Here is a 22,763-nt window from a genome sequence, read left to right on the forward strand (position 1 = left end):
TTCAGTCAGCACATTTCCAATTAATTGATTTCACTTTAAGAGACAATCCAGTTGTTTAGATTTGTCTTCAACAAAGAAATTGGAGCAAAGAATAATCTCACATTAAACAACTTATAAATATAGAAAACCTGATTGGCTTAATGAGAACCTCTAATGTTAGGTGCAGAAAAGGACTCACACCTCTTTGTTAGACTTACGCTGCTTTAAAATACTTTGTTTCTCTGAAGAGCTGTTTTCAGAGGCACTGCTCCGGTTCAGCGTCTCATCTCGGAGGCATCGCTCTTTGTTTTTGAGGCCTCTCTCCGCTGTGATCCAGCATGAGGCCACTTCCACCCACCTGAGCCATTTGTTCTCTCCATCCACCAACCTGGATGACTAACGCTCGCTGTACAAGACAGAAAAGCTCTGGAGCGATGCGGCCCACACAGCACACGCACGCACGCTCTTCACCGGCCAGAGTGGGCCTGCAGGAGGAGGTGGCAGCAGAAGAGAATATACGATGAATCCACCAGTATAATGAAATAAATGAAACGCAGTGGATCGACTTTATTTGTACATAGAATTGGATTTGTGATACTGAGCGAATGAGGGGGCTTAAGCGGATTTTTACATTACATCGGCTTGTGATTAAATTCTGCTGCTCTCTGCCTCGACATAATTCTGCAAAATTTGAGTAAACAGCCCTATTTGTGCTGAGGATTAGTGTCATTGCAGAATGTGCACTGCGATTATGTTAATTTCCCATCCTAAGCTTGCAAACAAAGTGCAAAGTCAGTTAAATGGACAGAGTCATGACACTGTTCCTCTATCACGTCAAAAAGAGCTGACGCCATTGGCTGCGACTTCCCGAGAAATGCCGAGACAATCGCAGGAAGTCCCGAGCATTTTCACTTATTCTAGCAACTCTGCTGTTATTTTGGAAATGCCAACCCCTCCGGCATTTCCAGGAAAGCTTCGGACCCCATGGCTTGTTTTGTGTGTAAATCTGCCCGTTTGCACCAAAGAGGCACTTTCTGGCATGTGTGCATCTTTTCGAGGCGGCTGCTGCCAGGATGGAGGAAGGAAGAGCTCGTTATCTGGGGCATGATGGTGTGAACACGCGGTATCCTCACTTGCTCAGCAGAGACCTGTCAGAAGGGGGGCGGGGGGGGGGGGGTCATCAGGGCAGCAGAACACAAAGAAAGACACAAAACAGGAAATATAAATGTCTCCCTTTGATTTGAGAGGATTTTAAGTGAATGTGATCCTCTGCACCTGTTATTGTTGTCACATTAAACCAAGTGGGATCGGCCTGAAGTTACTGGTTGGACATTTTTGTGCACGTCACAGGACGTGTGTGACGTCAACGAAACAGGATTCTTTAAAAGATAAAGAATGAGTAGGAAGCAGTGATTTTAATTTCACAATAGTTTCTTAATGATCTAAAACTGCTCCTTAGCTAAAGCAACACATACTGGAACTATTCTGACTTCTAGCTCTACAGTATCCTACATTTCCCACAATGCAACTCAATATTAGTTGTGTGTTAAACCGTCCACATCTAAAATCCCACATCTTTCAATCTCCACACAGCTGGTGATTCTAATGAAGTTTGAAGGAACCAATCCCAAAGTTGAAATATGTCTCATGGTGTCAAAGTTGCCCTCAGGCCCAAGAATTCATCAGATATTGATAAAGACACGTTGAGTAAAAACAGTGGCGTCTCCTTTAAATAACAATAGCACATGGAACCACTAGAGGGCGATGGCAGACAACTAAACTTGAGAGATACAGAGTCTATGGTGTAAAACTTGTCTCACGTCAGCTGCAGCTTGTCTGGTCTGTGCATCACAGTAAAACTAGTAAAACACCTGTAAACTAGAGTGACTGGCAGACTGGTGCTATAAGCAGATGTAGTACCTTCCCCTCTCCTCTGTGGGGAACTCACCTGAGGGGCAGAAGCAAATTACTCACTTGAATAAATTAGTTTCTAAAACAATTTACTCTACTGAGCTTTTAGCACAGTTGTTGCGGCTTCCTCCCCTTCTTTACATCATTGTGAATGCACTGTCTTTGGGTTTTCCACTGTTAGACAAATAAAACAAGAAACTCCAGGATGTGACCTTTAGTTCAGCTTCTTTAACATATTTATATATTTTCTTCTGTTTCATGCGGCAGTTTATTACTGCAATAGTGAGGTTAATCGATAAGGTCTCAGTTAGCATACAGTTAAACGACTGTAGACTCAAGCTTAATGTCAAAGGCTTTGAATATTCAGTCAGGAGCTAATAACACAGACTTGTTTTAGTCAGTAACTGCTGAACCTTGAACTTCACAGTCTTGTTGCCCTTTAAACTCACATAGTCTTTTCAGAGCCAACAACTTCTAACACTACACAGACAGGCAGGGTTTTTATGTGTTTCACTGCCCCCTGCTGGTGGAGATTCAATCCGGGGAATATTTTGGCTTCATTTCTGGATTGCTGAAGGAAGTTTTTGTAAGTTCTATGGAGACTGCTGTTAAATAAACAAATGTGAACTTTATTGTTTATTGACGGGAAGGAAATGCTGTTTTCTCTCTGATCCCTGGTGTGAACATACAAGTAGACAGAACATACAAGTACGCAACATAATAAGTACTCAATACGTAGTACACAGTATACGACGATGGATATGTGAGTTCAAAAATACTTAATGGCAAGTAACTTAATATAGTAAATAGCAGTTAAAGACAGCAGGAGTTGTATTATGATATAGACTTTCAAGTATCAATAGTATCCTGCTCAAAACTCTGAATTAAACATAAAAGATTAATTAATGAATAAAAAATGGTTATTCATTGATTCCTTTATGTATTTCCAGAGAATTCTTAAAGTCATTGGATCATTTCTTCTTATCACTGGCTGGTGAAAAGTCTTTTATAGATTTTCTCTTCACACAGAGCTGTTGTTTATCTCCCTCCATCCCTCCGCAGTGAGGAGGTGTAGCTGGATGCAGGAGGGCTCTCAGTCAGTGTGGGTAGGAGGGCACTGGTGATGCTGGAGGGGGTTTTAATATCCGAGAACTCAAACCCTTCTTCATCATCCTCGTCTTCTTCATCATGTGAACTGGAGGAGAAGTGCTCCACCAGCTTCTTCCCCCGTCCAGGCTCCTCCTCACCTCCGCTGCCCGGGACCTGAGCACATTGTCGGTGTCAGGTGAACCGGCGGCTCCCCGCTCAAGTGAAACCCGGGGAAAGGACTTGAAATGATCCGTCTCTCAGCGTGTGTTCGAGTCCCGAGGTTCTGTTTTCCTCAGTGGGTTTAATGGTCGTGATTTGCTGAACCGGGAGCAGCGACGCGTCCGGACCGATACATGGACCCGCAGGAGCAGCCCATGTTACACGTGAGTTCCTTGAAGTTTGTGACATATTTTTAATCATTTAACACTTAGGAAAAGTTCGTAGGTTGAAGAAACAGGTCAACTTGTCGTCACGTGGCCACTTGTACCTCTCCTCCCATTGGCTACGACGATATTTAAATTAAGGACGCAATGTCACCGAAGGTTTTAGGCTTACCTTTCGATTTAATCAAAAATTACGTCGACAACCCGATAACCTTTATCAGTCATTATACTGGTAACTACTATTTGGTCTACATGATGTTTATAGAATTCAATGTGAAAATTCTACAGTCTTTATCAGTCATTTGTTTATAAAAACTTATTTCGTATTATGTTTTTGGTTGTTAGCAGCAATTGTAAATGATATTTAGAAATAAATGTATTATTCTGTGTTTCATTGGCATTCTTAACTCTACTTAGCGACTGCTGCATTTTGACCCACAGTCTCTGTGTTGCTTTTTAAAGTTTTAAATGTTTGTAACTGCGATTGTTGCACTTTTACACTCAACACCAAACTGCGGTTTAAGGGTTTTAACGTTTTTAACTCTAACTCAGTATGACTGTTGCACCTCAAACCACAGAAACTGCTATTATAATTGAAATGTGTTGTATTTCATATATACTACATGACAGTATATATATATATATATATATACTGTCATGTAGTTGAAATAATACTGTTCTATATATTTTTACATTACATTACATTACATGTCATTTAGCTGACGCTTTTGTCCAAAGCGACTTACATTTTAAGAACACTCAGTATTTATAGAGGGGCCATTTTAGGGGTTCAGTATCTTGCCAAGGTCACTTAGGCATGCAGAGGGGATAGAGTGGGATTCGAACCGGCACCCGTCTTGTTGCAGAACACCCGCTCTATCCCCTAGGCCACGCTCTATATATTTATTTATATATATATATATGATCAGATGTCTTAAAGGAAAAATCACAATCTATAAATGAGCTGTCACATAACAGTGTTGTGAAAGGATGCATATTGACGTGACCCAAATTGCACTTGAGTGAAGCCCTTAAGTAAATGTACTTAGTTCCTTTCGATTGTTGCTGCAGTCTGTGAAACGATCTGGTCCCACAAGACATTCTGAAGTAAAAAACGACATGATGTATCCTGAGATGTCTTTGTCATGCAGAAAAGTACATTTGTTCAACTTGTACACTACGATTTCTTAATTGTTCCTCCAGACCCTAGGAGCTCAAACTGGTCTACTCCTCCTCTCTCTCTCTCTCTCTCTCAACATGCATGATTAACATGTCCCGGGGGAGCGAGACGGAATAGAGCTCACATTTGAAATGCATTTCTGTTTTTCCCGTTGCTACCAGCAACTCGAGCTGTGTGAGCCCTCGAGCTGAGTGCATCACTTTTCCAGGTCCTCTTCGTATCAGCTCGCATATTAAAGACCACCCACATAATTGCCGTCATTTTATGACACCTGTCATAATATAGCACTCCAAATAAAACACTGAAAGCTATACTTGACTAACTGAAGTAACAGCGAGGCTCCGGTTCTGTGTTTAAAGGACAGCTTCACTTTTCTGTCAGGTCTGTATTAAAGCAGAATTCCCACAAGCCTTCATGTACTTTACAATATGTTTGGCGGCTGTAAAAATCTGGAGTCTTACCACCCAGAGTGCATTTAAAAGTTTAGTTGAAAATCGTATTAGCTTTCAGCAGTAAAACAGTTAAACAGTATAACTGCATATCTACCATAGTTTGTCATTTCAGAGTGAAATACCCTGTTTGAGTTTAAGGACCAAAAGTAATTATTATCAATAATCTGCGACTTTGACAGTTTTCATGTGAACTCAGCGTTACATTGGAAACAACCGCGGTTGAATCTATGTAAATATGAACATGGAGGTTTTAACTCTCTATCTCTTTATCCTGTTCTCTGAAGTCTCAAGGCAAAGGAGCTCGAAGGAAAGGTCGATTCAAAGGTTCTGACGGCAGCACCTCCTCGGACACCACAACCAACAGCCTCGTTCGCCAGGTAAGGACGGCACGTCCCTGAAAACCTAACTTAAGCGGCTTCCAGGTTAATTGCAATGTCTCCGGTTCAAATTCACTGAGGTTCTGTGTTGAAACGTCTCTCAGTCGTTCTCATCACTTTCAGCTCTCTGGTAAATTCTAAGAAGCAAAACTTTGAATTTAGCAATGGTGCCAGACACTAAGGTATGGTTCGCTGCCTGTAGGGATAGAGCTCTGTTTGTACAAGGAGGATGTATCTGATCATATTGGGAACTGTACAGGAATACCACAGGGAGTAATTAAACTTCATGGCTACACTTCTGTCATGTAGGAATTTAACGTCTGTGTGTGTGTGTGTGTGTGTGTGTGTGTGTGTGTGTGTGAGTGTGTGTAGATATAAACCCCTGACAGTGAATGCAAACTGACAGAAGAGCCCACCGTCAGTAATCAGCATCCATCAGGGATGAGATGTGCATTGCACTGAAAGCTCTGTGTAAACACGGCTGGGTACAGTATGTTAAGTGGAGGCCTTTCCCCTGAGCTGCACCCTGCGACACAGTGGCCTGTTATAAAGCAGACGCTGCGAGACACACACACACACACATGCGCACACACTCGACACGTCTGGTCTTTGTTGTTGAGCAGACCTGCAAGGGGACAGGATGGGCTGAGTTAAGGATGCGAGCCCTTGCCTAAATGTTTCTCCCTTTTTTGGAGGAGGCGCACATCTCCTCGTCTTTGGCCCGGCTGCGGTCGACACAGAAACGTGAAGCCGGAGGAGACCGGAGCCTCCTGGCCGGCTGCCGACTTCCTCTCCAGGTCACTGAGAACTTCTGAATGAGCTGCTATCCGTCGTCAGTGTTACAGCTCAGTGAGAAACGGCCCAATTCTTACCGCCGCCCTCGAGAGTTCGTGCCCCTTCCCACAGTCCTCTCCCCAAATGAGGAGTTCCCCCTTCAAGTCTGAGTCATGGCAGATAAACCAAATTAGTCGGAGCAGAGTGAGCGTCTCTCTTCCACGGTAACGCCACGTCCTGCAGACAGGAGAGGCAGTTCGAGCGGGAGGCGGTGGCTTGATGGGGGGACGGTGGAGGAGTGATGTGTCTCAGGGTCAGCGAGGCCCTCACATGCCGAGCAGGAATATCTTCTTTTAGATATTTGCCGCGAGAGGGCCCCAGAAATAGCCGACCTTCCAGTAACTTCTCTTCTGTTTGCTTGATAATGTAAATACTCCTTTTCAACGGAGTCATCATAACAGGACTTGGAACGTGACCTTATTTTCTTCTGGCTTGTGCTCCATCACAGTGCCGGTGATTACTTGCAGTTCTCACAGAGGAATGAGAGTTCAGGATGTGAGACACTGTGCCGGGAAAGCTGCGTGTGTGCGGTTATCTCACAGCCGATTCATCAGCCTGTCATTTGCCTGGCAGATTTAATCTTTGAGTTATAATATTTTCTCATCGCCATCAACATTCAGAGATGCTCCCAGAGGACGACTGCACAGGATTTAAGAGGCAGAATTTTTCTTCTGCTCTACCTCCCGCCTGAGATGTTTTCACCGTTTTTCCTGTGGGCGTCTCCAGCTGGACGAGGGTCGCTGCGTGATCGATCCTCCGCAGCTACGAGGGTCATAAGCACGACTTTCCAGTAACTGCGCATAAACAGCTCCTGAAAAACAGAATTACTCATGTTCCAGCAGATAGATGCGAGCAGAGGGCAGACAGCGAGTAGGTTGAGGGAGAAAGGATGAGAGACGTTCCCTGTGGCCGTGGCCTCATGCCCAGGGGGCCTGTGGAGGAGGCTGGGAAGGTTGGAGGTCCAGGCCAGACCGGACCACTCAGCCGTGGGAGTAGCTGGTTGAGCCGGAGCTGAGCTCTCCATTGAGAAGGAAGGAGGGCAGAACTGTCAGAGATTTGTTATAAAACTCCAGGTGGATGGTTTATTTTTACTCATCTGGAGGTGGTCGGGTTCTGCAGCGTCGGGGAAGATGGCAGCTCATTGTGCGCTTTGTGTTTGTTACCGAACATATTGAGGGGTTATAAATACTAAAGATAGGTGCATGTAAATGATAATGATCAGGTATTGTTTGCTTTTCGAGAATTATTTTCCAATGCGGTAGAAAAAATGACGTTTCAACTTGAACACGATGACGATCCAGTAAGTGCGTTTGTCCACCTCGTGATTAGGGAAGGAATATTTCAATATTTACGAGAAAAATCCCATGTGACGTACAAGTAAACATTGACAGCTCTCTCGTGCTTCTCCTCTAGACTAGATGGACGATAGCTCCCCAAAATGAAGCCTGAACACCTTGATCGCCCTCTGGTGGTTGGCTGAATAGCTCATAAGCCCCCTCTTCCTCCATGTTAGTGGATGGGACCGAAATAAAAAGTCGAAGAAATGTTGAATAATCTTCCTTCTCAAAGATGGTATATTTATTAGTATTAGTTCTTGTCATAATATTGCAAGATTTTAAACCTTTAAACGAGAGCAGCCATTCCCTTGTTTCTCCTTTTCTCCTGCTCAGCAAATTAGCTGCGAGTTGAGCTTCATGTTTAGTTTGTGGATATTAGAGTTATATCAGTCTTCTCATCTGACTTCAAACCAAAGCCAAAGAGACTCTGCAGCCATCTGTGTTTTTCCCTGGAACTCCATACAGAGCCTGGAGTGCTTTTATTTTCTGCCTCCCATTGTAAACTCAGAGCTGCCCATAGGTGTAAATGTCACTGTGCAGACTGGCACTGTGTTTAGAGAGTCTGCTTCTGCTTCTAATGCATCCTGGGAAACAATCCAGTCCCCAATGACCCTGAATAATAACAAACTTTCTTTATATAGCGCTTCTATAAAAACAGGGTTAACAAAGTAGTTTACAGAGAGTGAGAAACAAAGCTCAGACCCCCCAAAAAAACAGGATTAAACACGAGAGGAAGGATTGTTTAAAAATGAGTAAACGTTTGATCTAAGTAGTGAATTAAATAAAGAAAGATTCCAAAAATCTGTGCAATCGTCCGATCACCTCTTTTTTTATACGATGAGGCTTAGATACAGTCTGATGGTGTCAGTTTCCCTCTGGCTGTTGAGAGAGATATTGGATCCAAAGATGTAGTTATAGACACCTGACGGGGATGGTGTGCAAATCTTACATTAATCTCCCTACATGACAGTTTACATACAGCCAATATTCTATAGTTTAATTATTGTAAACAAATCACAAGAGAATTAAAAAAAGGTCTATATAGCCTATATATTAAGACCTAATAATAATAATAGTAACTTAAATTCATATAGAGCCTTTCAAGAGACCCAAGGGCTCTCTGATCAGCTGGTGTTTGAGCAGTTTTTTGAAGCTGTCCAGAGACGCAGCATAGACCAGTTTTTTGTGTGTCGATTTCCCAGCAGCAAGATAGTGTATAATTTATTTGTATAGAGCTTCATTAATAATGCTCAAAGAAGGTTTACAAATAGAATAAAACAGAAAGCAGAATGAAGCGAATAATTATAAATATATATATAGTAGGCATCATAATCCCACATTGACATATAAGTGCAAAATAGTGTCTCGTTGATCGTTGTTTTCAGACGTTAGTGGAGCTCAGAAACATGAGGTACATAAGGTTTATCTCTGAGCCTTTCACAGACTTCAATTTCACATTATGTTTGCCTATATGCGATTTTACTGAAAACAATTAGTTTTCATTTTCTTAATCCAGATTTATATATATTGGTTATATTTGTTCTAACCAATACAATTTTGGTTTTGGCATTTTCATTGACTACGTTGACAAGAGTTAACGAAAAAGCAGACCAATCACAAGCCTCAGTCATTAAAACCATAGCAGCTGCATGTGTCCAGACTTTACATTTGTTCATCTCATTTATTTTGAATAGATTCAGTGAGAAAGCAGCTGCAAACATATTTGAGGGGCACTGGGGAGAATAAATTGAGCTGACTTGTGCTGTACTGGTAATCTACTGCAACAATAACGACCTGAACTACACTAAATCAAACTGAGATTTGTGTAACTGGGAGCGTTATGTCATAATTAACCTCCTGCTGCACACCACGCTTATGTAAAAGGCTGCACCAGGCTTCCCACTTCAGCCGCCTCCTCCTGCCTCTTTCACCTCCATCTCTGTAGGACCGTGTCTCTCGACGTCTCCCGCTGCAGCAGAACGGCAGCCAGAGCCTCAGTGTCTGCTCCGTCTGTACATTCAGGCTGGAGGAAAAGGAGTCGGTGATGAAAGGTCGTCAGACATGGGGTGCGGTGGGGCCAGGAAACCCCTTAATTGACTCCTTTCGACTAAATGTAGAGAAGGGGGGAGGTAGAGACTTCATAACTGACTCTGGTGATTATCGGATCTGGCAGAATTATCATGCAGCATTTTACCAGTCACATACGGGACTATAGTGGCCCTGGTGTGTTTACCAGTGGAGACCTCGGAGAGGTGGAGTGTAACATCAGACCCGGCAGACCTTTGTGTGAACTTTGAGCAACATGTGTCACAGTTTTCCAATAGTGCATGTTTCCACAGAACCATATGTAGTTCCTGGCATAAAACCACATTAATGATTCCTGTGGTAACATACTGCACGTATGTAAAAATATGGACTGAAGAGAAGGCAGATGTAGAACTGCTGCTCAGTCAGCCCTGTCAATGGCAAAAGACTGCCACCTAGTGGAAAAATGCAAGATCTCAAGATTCATCATTTGTGAACCACCTTTGCAGAGGAGCTCCATAAACAGGGTTTTAAAATTAGTTATTATAAAAGATGAAGCAATAAAGTCAAGTCAAGTTTATTTATAAAGCACTTCTAAAAGCAACCTTAGTTGATCAGTGTAGACTAACAGAAGACACAAGGGGAAATACATTAAAATAATAAAATAAACTGGAGATGATTGTAAAAGTGTTTGTCATTCTTTTAACCTTAAAATACATTATAATGTGACATTTATTTAGATAATTGGTGAATTAACTGATATGAAACTATTATCTTGATATAGTTTTTCCATGTTTTCCAGCCAAACTTATCTAGATATAATGGATCTGATTATATATGTAATAGTAGGATATGGGAGGCTGAATCGATGGAGGTGTTTTTCTCAGTGTACTAGAACAAGGGCAACAAAAATCATTATTTAATTTTCTTATTCTGTGTGATCACGATGAATATGCGACCTGCAGCTATTGACATTTAAATCCACACGGAGGGGATTTAAATAACGAGCAAATTAAAAAAGGAGAAAAGCTACATTTACAGTGTTCACGGTAATCTGACGGTTTTAGTCACTTCAGCAGAATTAACTTTGCATTAACAGTGACCTGAATTCAACTCTCTCCTCCTCCACATCCTGCAGAGCACAGGCATAATTAATTTGGCACCGTGTTGCTGCACTACCCCCCCTAGTGGACAAGGTCACTGCTCCCCGATGCTAGTATAGGGGATGACATTCTTCTGTTTAATGTCCATAGAGATGCTCTATAACACATCATGTTGGGCTATGAGGATGGATGCAGCATGTTAACATTGTTCTTGTCCTTTTCCGAACCACTGATGTGAAGAAAAGATGACATTTAGTGGCCATCACTCATGATTTAGGCGGCGCCTGGAGTTTGTAGCTCGTGCATGACGTGAAATTAATGAGAGTTACGCTGCTGGACTTTTTTATCTAGTTACATCACCTCTGATCGTAAAGTAATAACTTTTCTCCGTTAATCCATTAACCTTTAGGAAAAAAAGCCTTGATGACAATTTCCTCAAACGTTCAAGGTGACAAAGTCATTGTTTGTATTTTAATCGTAAGATGGATTTATTCAATGTGATATCTGATGAATGCCTTGAGGAATTTCTCAAAATTTGGTACAAATATTCACTCGGACTCAATTATGAGCTGATTTGATTCTGGTCGTCAAAGGTCAAAAGTCAAGGTCACGGTGACCTCACATAATATATCTGGAACACCGTAAAATAATCCTTTAATATTTGGAACAAACATTAACTTGGAATTAGGATTAAACTGCTTTTGTCTCAAGTCTGCCTTGGATTCATCGATTTAACTGATTCGATTTCAGAGTAAAACTGCACTAGTTGGCGAAGGCAAACAATCCCAGGGGCTGTAATTCTAGGTTGGATAAACAACCTGAAATGTAGATGGAAAGGTGAATCCAGGAGAAAATCGAATCTAACCTGAATTAAACGGGCAGTGTTTTAGTTCCTCTGCAGCGTTATTCATGGTGTCGGCGGCGGCTGAGTGATGATTACTCCTCAAAGAGCGGCAGGTGCTGACACAGCGCCTGATAGATAGGATTCCTCTGACACCGCGAGGTGCACGACTCTCTGTCCCTAATGACGTCCCTCCATCACAAAGGACACGTGTCAGCCTGTGAAATATTGGCACTAAACTAAGAAGCTTCAATGCTGATGAATGACAATGTCAGGTTTATGTTGAGCTGAGCGTCCGTCAGAGCCGAGCAGGAGATCTATAGATACTGGTGCTACTGTTGTGTCACGAGCATGAAGCTTTACCGCTGGATACACACCTTCTGCACAGGGTCACTTCTGTATACACCCGAATAACAATATGATCTGTGGACTTAATACTGCAGCACGGTGTCAGGATGGGACAAAATAAAGACCTCTTACCAAATACTAATAAACAGTCTTATTAATATTACATCATCATTCAAAAATTATTTTGAAATGTTCAATTCATTGCAAGAAAGAATGTTTTTTAAAGTGATATAGTATTTTTTCCGTCACTGAAATTGATCTTTCCTTGTTTCCAGGTGAAACACTGATGGTCTCGCTGTGTGTATGAATATTACCCCTGCAACTGTCCACCACATGTGTATCTGTCATTGAACACTGACACGTGGATTTGCATTTATGTGTGTGAGTGTGTGTGTGTGTGCATTTCTGGCTGACGCAGCAGTTACGACCCATCAGCGCCGCTGTGTGTCAGTGTGGATTCATTCACCTGAGCGCAGTGGGGAAGGGGGAGAGCCGTGTGAGTGGAAGGAAGAGGGAGACAATCACGCCGGCTCTGTGTTCACGCATGGTGCTGTGGTGTGACTGGAGCGAGCAAGCGGCTTCCCTCTGCACCACGGCCACACACACACACTCTCTCTCTCTCTCTCTGTGTGTTTGTGTGTGTGTTAGGTGTGTGACATGAACGCGCAGTGCAGTCTCTTCAGCAACCAGTCGCTGTGTCAGCCCCTGTCCGAACCCCTCGCACAGAGGGAAAGTAGGAAGGTTTAATGCAATGCAAATGAAGAGCGGTGCACAGAAAGAATTTAAGGAAGAGAGAAGAAGCAATCAAATCCGGGAGGAAAAAAAGGGGGGAGGGAGGGGAGGCAGGGAGAAGGCAATACGTGTGTGTATATAAATTCTAAAGCAGACCGAACCTCGGATAAGACGCGAGGGAAGAGGTGGGAAGTACGGAGGCAACGCCCTCCATCAGGAAGCGAGGGACAGCGGTCAGTAAAGGACACTCGCGGCTCCACCTCCTCCCCGTGCTGACAAGGAACTTGTGTGTGTGATGATGAGTGGGTCTAAATCCACCAGCAGCTGAACCAGCGTGCCAGCCTGCAACTGCATGTCTCTGCCACGGCACAGCGGCACTGCAGAGGATTTGGCAGCCCGGAGGGATCAGCTGGAGCGCTTACAGATTTCGGGGCTGGGGCGAGCGGCCGGCGGAGACGTGCACCTCGCCGTCAGCTGGTGGAGATGGGCAGAAGATGATGATGAGGAGGAAGCGGTGTCAGAATCCGACTTTGTGAATCCTGAGAGTTTCTGAGCCCGAGGGACTGGTTGGAGGGGTGGTGGTGGGGGGGTCGCCAGTCCTCTGCTCCCTCGTCCACCCAACGGTCTCCTGCGTCCTCATCCTCACCTTTTGGCGTCTTCCAGTGGCCGGCGAACGCCCCGCGGGCCAAGTGCGTGGGCATGGACCGAGGCTGAGCGGATGCTGCTGCCTGACAGGGAGTCTGTGAGACGGCCGTCCGCTCCTCCCCGCCCGGGTCCCCTTCATGCCGTGCTGTGGGCTGGGCCATCGCCGGAGAGCACAGCTTCCATATGTGAGTTTGCTGATACATAACAGGGGGCCAGATGACGGGGAGTGTGTGTGCGAGAGAGATTAGGAGAAGCTGATGGAGCCAACAGTCGCCAGCATGTGTGGACTGATGTGCTTAATGTGCTTCATGAGGATTGTTTCCTCACGTTGCACCCGCATGAATAATTCAGAGATGATTTATGCAGGCGGCTGCACAACTTTGCTGAAAATACTAATTTTGCTTCAAAGATATGAGGCTCAGCGGTCAGTGGACGCTCGCCAGCTTCCTCCCTCGGGGGAAATCACTGTTCGATGCTTCATCTCTTCACGGAGGAGCCGTCCTGGATGTTTTTCTGCAGAGCTCCGTTCTCGCCCTGCACGCAGACATGATGAATCTTTTATCTCATATTTATTCCAGGGTTTGGACACAGAGCTGCGGTTGGGATGTTTTCGAGTTGTCGCACGCTCTGTTGACAGTTTGACTTTAACGTTCTTTATGATTTCACGTCTCCTGTTTGTGATATAGTGTCCGTCAGGAGATGTGTCTCATTCCAATGAGTCGACAGTGGCAGCTCGGCTTAATGAAATGCAGCCAGAGGGGAAAATGTGGTTGTTTATCTCCAGGTTTGACTTCTGAGGCAGGAAAATTGATGTGTGCATTTTTCTCCTCATATTGTCCTTCACATCATTCAGCTGCATGGTTTCTTCAGAGTCTTGTGAAAAGCTCAATTGGAAACAGATTTCCAGCTTCCTAGACTCTCGCTTTCACAGTTCTTCAGCGAGGCAGTGCCAAATACCCCTGCTGTTTCCCCCCCCTCGTCCACACAGACACCCAGTACTGCAGATAAATATGTTCCTCTCTAGTTACGTTTTGCCACTAGATGGCCACGCAACACTTTCACACACACACACTCGCACATAAATACATAAACACACAGTTTCCCTGCAGAGAGAAAATGTTGTTTCTCCTGTCAAGGTTCAGAGTTAAGTGTTTTTTTCACTTTAGTCTGAAATGAGTTACGAGGTCGTCCCAGACTCAAGCTCGTTGGTCATTTGGACAAAATGTTCTTTGCAGAATGAGCCAGAGGAGTCAAAGGTCATGTTGCATCCGTCAGAGGGATCCGATCGCAAGTGGTCAGTGCTACGTGCGTGTGTTCACACCTGGCAATAACATGCAAAATAACACGCATGTTATTTTTGTTAGTTAAGCTCAAAGTATGTTGTTTTGATCCAGACTTGAGTTTACAGATGTGTCTGATGTTCCTGTTTGTGTGTCTGTGTGTCGGCATGAGAGAACGAGAGAGAGTGAGGAGGTGTGAATGAATCTCGTGTTGCTGCAGTCAAGAAAGATTCAAACGATTTAAGAAATGTGTTTATCCGAGGACTGAGCAGGAGGTCCTTCATATGTTCACTCTGCTGAAGGAATGTGGACACATGGGGCCCAGACCTCCTCTGAATGTGGTCTGAAGGGATCAGATCTCCATCCGGTACGAGTGTGTTCACACCTGTACTCATCGGCTCACAAAAACCACATGTTGATACCAGGTGTGTACGCGTCCTGAGATTAACTGAAAGGGAGGTTTCAATACAGAAAGTTTGTCTGTGTAGTATAGATATAGAATATCCAGAAGAACACTAAAAGACATCGACCCCCAATCCGACAGGAATTCAGTTTTTTGGGTCCGAACCCACCTCTGTTAAACGACTGCTGTGAAGTTTGTGAAGGTGAAATGAGATATGCTCCACATTCGGCCAAGAGGAGGCTGCTCTTCTCTGGAAAACCCTCTGAAATGGGACCAAGACGTGTGGAGCCCATCATGACGTAGTCCGTCTGGAAATGTGGACGCTGAGAGCATCCAGATTCAGAACTGGGTAATCTCAGATACAGTGGAGAAGGAAAATGAATAGTAGACGACTGTAGTGTGATTACACAATCTGGTTCTGTGTGACACGCGCTCAGTAGGCTGGATCAACATCGACTGCACAACTGAGTAAGCTTTAATTTAACTGATGAGTGGATTAGTGCAGAAGCAGCTGTTGATACTCCACACCGGGACCATGTGTAAGGTGCTTGCACAAAAACAAACCACTCATTTCAACGGGGTTGTGTTTAATTACCGTGCAGCAAACTCGGCCTGTTGATATTAATATAATGAGTTCACTCACAAACAGCTTTTTGGCAGAGGTCCGGTATCCGTAGCCAGCGCTGACCTTGAGAGGACCCCGGCTGCCGTGACACGCCACCCTCCCTGTGACAGTCCTCTCACATGTTTCCAATATGGAGCACCAAACCGCCGTTTTACGTCTGAAATGGGGCGGAACACAATTCCGCTCTGGATGGAATGTGGAGCACGGAGACCCAGCCGGATGGGACTCCGTCTGACAGACTGAGTAGCCAGTCCCAGACAATCCTCACGGAAACTTGGCTAATTGAAGACAGCAGGCCCCGACTCTGTTCCCCCGCTTTGTTTTCTAGGCTTTCCTGCTCGCTGTGGTGGAGGCGCAGCAGCCGGGACTCGGATCAAAGGCAGATCAGAGAAGTGAAACATCAGAAATACACCGAAATTGTAATCTTTTTATTCTAATGTTAGCTTTCTGGGGAATATTGCACATGATGCAGTACTCTACACCTTCTTTAATCAGTAATATTTTAAATAATGCTTTTCAATATAAGTTATTGTTGTTCACATTTAAACAGATTAGCTCTGCACAGCTACTATAACTTTTGGCCTTAATTAAAAGAACTAAAAAAGCGTTAGATCATAGACTGTTTATAAAGATGGACGAAATTACTTCCCCTCTAATGTGAAGCCGAGCAGTCTCCAATGCCCCCTGGTGGCTGGCTGCAATATAGGTCATAAACCCCATCTCCTCCATGTTAGTGAACGGTGTCTAAGTACAACTGAAATACATGGTTGTTCTTGATCTATTGGTTGTGTGTTTATAGTCCTCAATAGTCAGTAAATCATAAATGACAAATTAAAACACTGCATGTCTTGATGACTTTACCAGATTAGTCTTAAAGGGATAAGTTCCTTCTGAGGGGAACTCAAATGTCTGTGTTTAACTTTCTTGCCGATCTTACTATTATGACTTTTCAGTCAACCACAAACCAACAACAGCAGAACTCATATATTTGTCTGTGATATTTTTTGCGGTGTGCTCCAATAACCACACAAAGAATGAGAAATGTGCATATATCGCTGCTTTACACAGAAGACGGTCTCTTCTTCTCAGAAACTACTGCGCTGTGTGTGCGAGTGGTGAGCTAATCTCCCATGACAAAAGTTTGACCTGGAATTCCCAGTTTTCCAATGCGTTGGGATGAACGCCCAGGGAGCAGTGTCGGGCCAGCGCGGATCAGACTGGAGCAGGGTTTCCTTGGCAGTAGCCGTGCGTTCTTTCACATTTTCAGAGAATATGGAAATGTCCGGAAACTGAGCAGCTAATTGGCCACAGAGGCCCCCGAGGAATGTCTCGGATCTAGGTGGATTTTTACTGGTTTTACATAATCTATCACCTCACCCAGGGACTGGAAAGTGTGATATGCATCTGTGGAGGGCTGTATCCAGTGTAGCTCCGCTCCAGCCTGGAAACACTGATGTCAGTGAGAGCGTGTGCGGCTCTGACCGTGGTTCAGGTCCTGCTGCAGTCTTGAGTTTTAAAACTCTCGCTGGTCTAGAAATGGTGAAGTCATGGGGAGTAAGATGCAGCTCACTCCCTATAAAATACACAGTATTATGCAGAGGCTGATGGATGAGGCTATTTCATTATGTAATGTTACATTGAGATAAATCAGTATATATTATAGTGGATTAGATTTCTGCTTGTGAGGACATTTACTAAGCGTTTCCATCACCACCTGGTGGCTGGCTACAGTATAGGTCATAAATCATGCCTCCTCCATGTTATTGGATGGGACATGGACAAAATTAGAAAGTCAAAGTTTCTAATACAGATGCTTTTTTTGTAGAATGGTTTCTGTCATCACACTGCCTTGTGTCAGCTGCTTGTTATTTTGACAAGTTTGGGTTTATCAGTAATTTGTGCGTGACTTGATACTGCTGCTTCATCCCCTGATCAGTTCTGTGCAGACTCTTCATCTAGATGCACAAGATGGCAGGGTTCGTATCCAGGATATTATGAAGAATGTTGGGATCAAGTTGAGCAACTGACTCTGACATTTGCGGTTCTCCCCTGGAGAATATCAGCAGCCAAGTGCAGGTCTGACAGCAGCTTTGTTGACTGAGTTTAAGGAATGAAATTATTAGCCATAGAGGCTTGATGTTCACTGTTAAAGAACCTCAGGCACGTTTGCGGTGATGGTCTGTAGGGATCTGGATCTAGGGCATGGCGTTGGTAGGAATCCTTTTATTTTCTTAGTTATTATTTTCGTATTATTTGTATTTTTCTCATGTTTGCTTGAACTCATCCTCTTCCTCAGCTTTATTTTTCAACCACTCTTATTTACCGTTTGCTGACTGTATTGGTGTCACTTCGTCCTCGGTATAAAACCTGCAGTAAAGGACAGAGTCCTGCTTCAGGGTGGTGAAGTAGCTGTGTGCTCAGCTCAGGTCCATTAAACTGGCACCTCAGACATCCCGTGCACCCAGGCCAAACCGAGCATCATCTTAAAACAGGAGCAGATGTTCTTTAATGCCAATTAACAGCGGAGGGATGCAGGCAACCTTGTGCACCAGAGGGGGATGGGGGGGCGGCCGGCCCATGTGGATACTAGAGACAGTTAATTGGAGCAACAGACGTTAAAAATGGATCAGGAGCTGTTTAAAGTCTGCCTGTAAAACCCTGAACTCTCGGACGCCCACTTGGAGTTTTAATGACTGCCGCTCTCACTGGCAATGTTTACATAAATTAAAAAAACAAATATTTATACATTTGTTTAACTATATCTAGCACCTTTAAAATAAGTTAAGGGGAAAAAACTAAACTGTAAGAGGTACAGAATATAAATTATGAAAGACACATCTAAAATATCTTATTAAAAATAGAAATAAAAGATTTATCTAATAAGCTTAAAAAAAATATTATTTCCTTTTTGAAAGCTGCAACCAGTTTAAATAAAAGATTTATCTGTACAGTGCAACAGTCTGTAGTCTTGCTGCTAAGGATCAAGACATCTGCAGCTGCTCCGTGGCTCAATTCCACTTAAGTGCAGCCACTCAAATCAGCACAATAGCTTCAAAACTCGTTGCCTGATCTTTTAGGAGTAATCCGGATCGACTCGTGCAAACAGACGTCGAGAAGAGCGGAGTCGAGGGGAGAGGAGCTGTCGGTGTCGCCCGGGAACAGGGAGATAAGACAAAATAAAGTTGGTGCGTGAGAAGGTCAACATAACATTTTGAGGATAATCTCTGAGAGTAGATTTAATGAAGAGAGAGAGAGAGAGAGAGAGAGAGAGAGAGAGAGAGAGAGAGAGAGAGAGAGAGAGAGAGAGAGAGAGAGAGAGAGAGAGAGAGAGAGAGAGAGAGAGAGAGAGAGAGAGAGAGAGAGAGAGAGAGAGAGAGAGAGAGAGAGAGAGAGAGAGAGAGAGAGAGAGGAAAATCTCCACGGAGCATCCTCTCACTCTGGCTGTCAGGGAGCTGGTCTCTTAGCAGAGTGGCCATGACTACAGCCAAGGAGACGGACCCCAGGGAGAGACGGAGGGAGGGAAGAGTGGAAAGAAAAGAAAAGTGAGGTTAAATAGGTGGAGAGGAAGTGAGACAGAAAGAAGAAGAAGAAAGGAGGAGACGCCTACAGTGGATGAAGAGGAGGTGAAGTAGTTTTTTGGGGGGGTTTGTGGAGGTGTCCTCCACCCCTTCAGAGACTCGGCACGTTCATCCTAATGCTTCTATAAGCTCACCCTCGGGAGCTGTCCACAAAGATCTGCTCCGCGATTGGGCGCGTGCAGCGGCTCAGCAGGGCGGGGTTAAACCTGCTGGGATGTTTCATATTCATACCCAGGGTGAATACATAATCAGTCCATCAGGTCAGTGTGTGCCGCCAGGAGGGAGGGATGCAGAGTTTGCCGGATGACTCTCCTGTGGTCCTGATGTTTCCGCGACGTGAAGGATCCTGAAAGACCCTGAAAACTCTCCCATCGCGTGCTGAGCAGTGGCCTGATCCCCCCCCCCCCCGCGACAGATGCTGGATTCAGACAGACCAGGCGGTTTGGGCTCGCAGGTTCGCAGGGCACACGGTGACCCTATGGCAGAGCGTGTCGTGGCCCCCAGGCTGTGGGGCTGAGATCTGCTGAGGAAGGGAGGGGGAGGGGGGGGGGGGTCCTCTCGCCACATCAGCCGCCTGCTCTCGTTGCCATGATCAAACAAGCCAAGAACAAAAACGTCTCGTGGGTAAGTGAGGTGTGTTTTCTCCTGTCGCCTCCTGCCACCACTTCCTGCTGCGTCTGTGGTTTTTACTTTTCTCCTCATGACAACTGGACCCTCTTACCCCTCTGTTTTTTTGCATCAGTATTGATGAGACTCACTGGTTACAGAGATGATCCAGAGACTACTACAGTTTATTTTTTATAGGTTTTTGATGCTCCTGTGCACAGTGGTTATTCCAAAGAGAGGCTTAGAGATTTAGGTATTATATAACTACAAGCTACTACATGCCCACTTTATAAAATCTGGTTATCAGTTTGCCAACCCTGCCCCCTGCTGCAAAAGCTGAACTGAAATTATACAAGAAAGAAGGTTGCATAGTGAAACTGCAGACTTTTATAACAGTAATAATTACAGAAGTATTTTCTATCTTGTTCTTGTTCAGTTTTTTTATGTGTGTGCGAGTTTGATATCTGATTCTCTGCCAGTGCAGACGGATCAAGGGAGATTAGAGTGAGAGTGGCTTTACGAGGATGAAATCAGCTACTTGGGGGGGGGGGGGGGGGGGGGGACGAGAGGATGTGACAGAGTGAAGATTTGCTCACTCGGGTTAGGTCAACTGGAAACTCTAAATTGACTGTAGGTGTGAATATGAATGTTTGTTTGTCTGTGCTGCACCCCCCCGCCTCTCGCCCATTGGCAGCAGGCACTGGCTCCAGCGCTCGGCCAGTACAGATGATTGATGGATGATTTGCTGCGGCACGACCTCCAACCACTCAGCTCATCCTCCTCGTTAGGCAATTTGAGAGATCGCATGGTGGAGCTTCTGTACATCAGCTGACGGTCATGGTGTGATGAATCGGAGCGTCGGTAGATACACACGCCATATGTTGTGCTCTTCTAAACAAGCTTTCATGTTTGACACTGAAAACTCCCAGTATATTGAATGTGGGTATGTGCACGTGTGCATAAACAGTGATGTACTTATGTGTTTTCCTCCGGAGGGAAACGCTGCTCCACTTTCCCTCAACTCGTCCATATGGCGCATATGTCATGCTGCTGCTCTGTGCAGCCCAGCTCTCTGTCCTGAGAGTGAACCTGCACACGCAGAGCCGTGAAGCCCAAGTACCTCAAAGTACCTTAAAGTACCTCAGTGATTAAATGACACAGACTGGAATAAGCAGAGCCAGTCTTAACAGTTCAGCCGGAGCTCATTGTCATGAGTCCTCGCTTCATATTCTTTATACTCTCTAAATCAGAGCCTTACTGATACCGAAATCAGCGAATTGAAGAATTTATGTATATTGGCCATTTTATGTTTAAAGGATAATTGGGAGGGATTCCTAAGATGCTCTAATCGAACCCCTATTACAAAGGAATGTAATTTAGGCCTGTGATTTTATAGTTCAACCATAAAAAACCTAATATCTATTATAAATGAAAAGAAAACAACATGCATACATAAAGTACATATTTTCTGTCAAATAAGTTTTCATTTTTGCATCATAAATGCTGATGTCTAAATGTCTGTGAAAGTCGTTTACTGGCTGATGAATCAGTCGGGCTCTAATCTGAATAATACTCTATTTAGTTATAAGTAACTGAAATAAAAAAAATACAATATTGTAAATGAGATTGTAAATGAAATTATCATTTATGATAATCTACACAACTGTTAAGAAGATTTGCTTAATGTTGTAATTTACATGGAAATAAATACTGAATATTCAAGGTTTTAAATATTCAGGATTTCATTACTCTTTTTTATTGTATGCTTATAAAAGAGTCATTGTGTTATGACAGTGGTCGGATGAGGATTAATATGGATTGGATTGTTTTCAACTCACACAGGAATACACCATCCAGCTTAAAACTTTGTGTAGCTTTGTGCGTTGGCTGTAGTGTTTGTGTTGTGTTCAAGGTGAAGTTTAGTGAAAAAGTGTGAAGCCAGGTGTTCACACAGAGTGTTTGATCCCTGAGTCTCTGTCTGCACTGGTGCTTTGAGGTTGTTCGAACTTTATTAGATGAAAAAAGAGCAAAGGTTTATTACAGCAAAACCTTTGTAGGCCATTGAAATGTTAAAGGTAATCCGTCCATGATATGATGAGTCCGTGTGCAACGTTGACCTCAGGGTGATGGCAGATAAAAGCTCATGTCCCAAATGGAGAGGGATAATCCTTTTTTTATTATGTACACTGAGCTCAAGTGCCTATCTTGGCCTGATGGCGGTGCAAGAGGAGAGGTCAGGGGGTCATCGAAACCCGAAGGAGGCATTGTCATGTCGTCTCGATGAAGACAAAAGACGATGCACTGTAGAATCCCAGGTATCTACAGGTCTACATCCAATAAGCCTAATGACTGGGAGGGTCACAATTATAATCACAGGGCTGGGCAGTGCCAGGGGGATTAGGACTCCAGATGTTGCTGGGACTGCCTGACTGTCTGTGTGGCTATGGGTGCACAGCTGCAGGAGGTCACGTGCCCCAGCCCATTAACGGAATCAGCTCGGTATCACATGCACTTTTTGGGTAGCATGCTCTCGGGTAAGTGTATGAGTTTCAAGGCGAGTGTACGTGGTGTGTGTTCCACTCCTTCTTGTACGGCATCCTACGCTTGTTTGGCCACGCAACAGATGTCACACGATCAAATTAAAGCTTAATGCCTGGACAGCTGAAGAAAAACACTAACCATGACACCGCGCAGCTTAAACACTCCACTATGTGTGTGTGTGTGTGTGTGTGTGTCAGCTCCTGTCCATATCAGTGTGTGTGTGTGTGTATGTGTGACCTGCCTGATAGCGACTCTTCAGCCGGCTTCCCTCCACATGATGAGACATGACTCTTGCTGTTGGAGGAGCTCTTGAGGATGACCACATCTCATTTCCTCTCCGCTGGTTAACGCCTCGCCGGTGACACCGGTCGCGTTTGAGAGCAACTGGCCGGGCAGCGCAGCGTTATCATCCCCCCTTCTTTTCTTTTTTTAACTGAGCTGGGGAGGTTGGCTTCATTTTTTCTCCATGCCAGGCGTCAGCTGCTTGCACCCCT

The 22,763-nt window shown here is 44.4% G+C and overlaps 1 protein-coding gene across 2 annotated transcripts in view; it reads left to right on the forward strand.

The window, feature by feature from the left end:
• The first annotated feature begins 3,028 nt into the window (after nucleotides 1–3,028).
• cacnb2a (calcium channel, voltage-dependent, beta 2a) overlaps nucleotides 3,029–22,763 on the forward strand; it is a 53,985-nt gene continuing 34,250 nt past the window's right edge. The window contains exons 1-2 of one of the 2 annotated variants that reach the window (XM_062379834.1): nucleotides 3,029–3,362; nucleotides 5,279–5,371. In XM_062379834.1, the coding sequence (XP_062235818.1) occupies nucleotides 3,333–3,362; nucleotides 5,279–5,371 (123 nt within the window). In that variant the 5' untranslated portion in view covers nucleotides 3,029–3,332. The remainder of the gene's footprint in view (nucleotides 3,363–5,278; nucleotides 5,372–22,763) is intronic. The other variant, XM_062379836.1, reaches the window with a different exon arrangement.

The sequence above is a fragment of the Platichthys flesus genome, chromosome 21 (genome assembly GCF_949316205.1).
Source record: "Platichthys flesus chromosome 21, fPlaFle2.1, whole genome shotgun sequence".
Taxonomy (NCBI): domain Eukaryota; kingdom Metazoa; phylum Chordata; class Actinopteri; order Pleuronectiformes; family Pleuronectidae; genus Platichthys; species Platichthys flesus.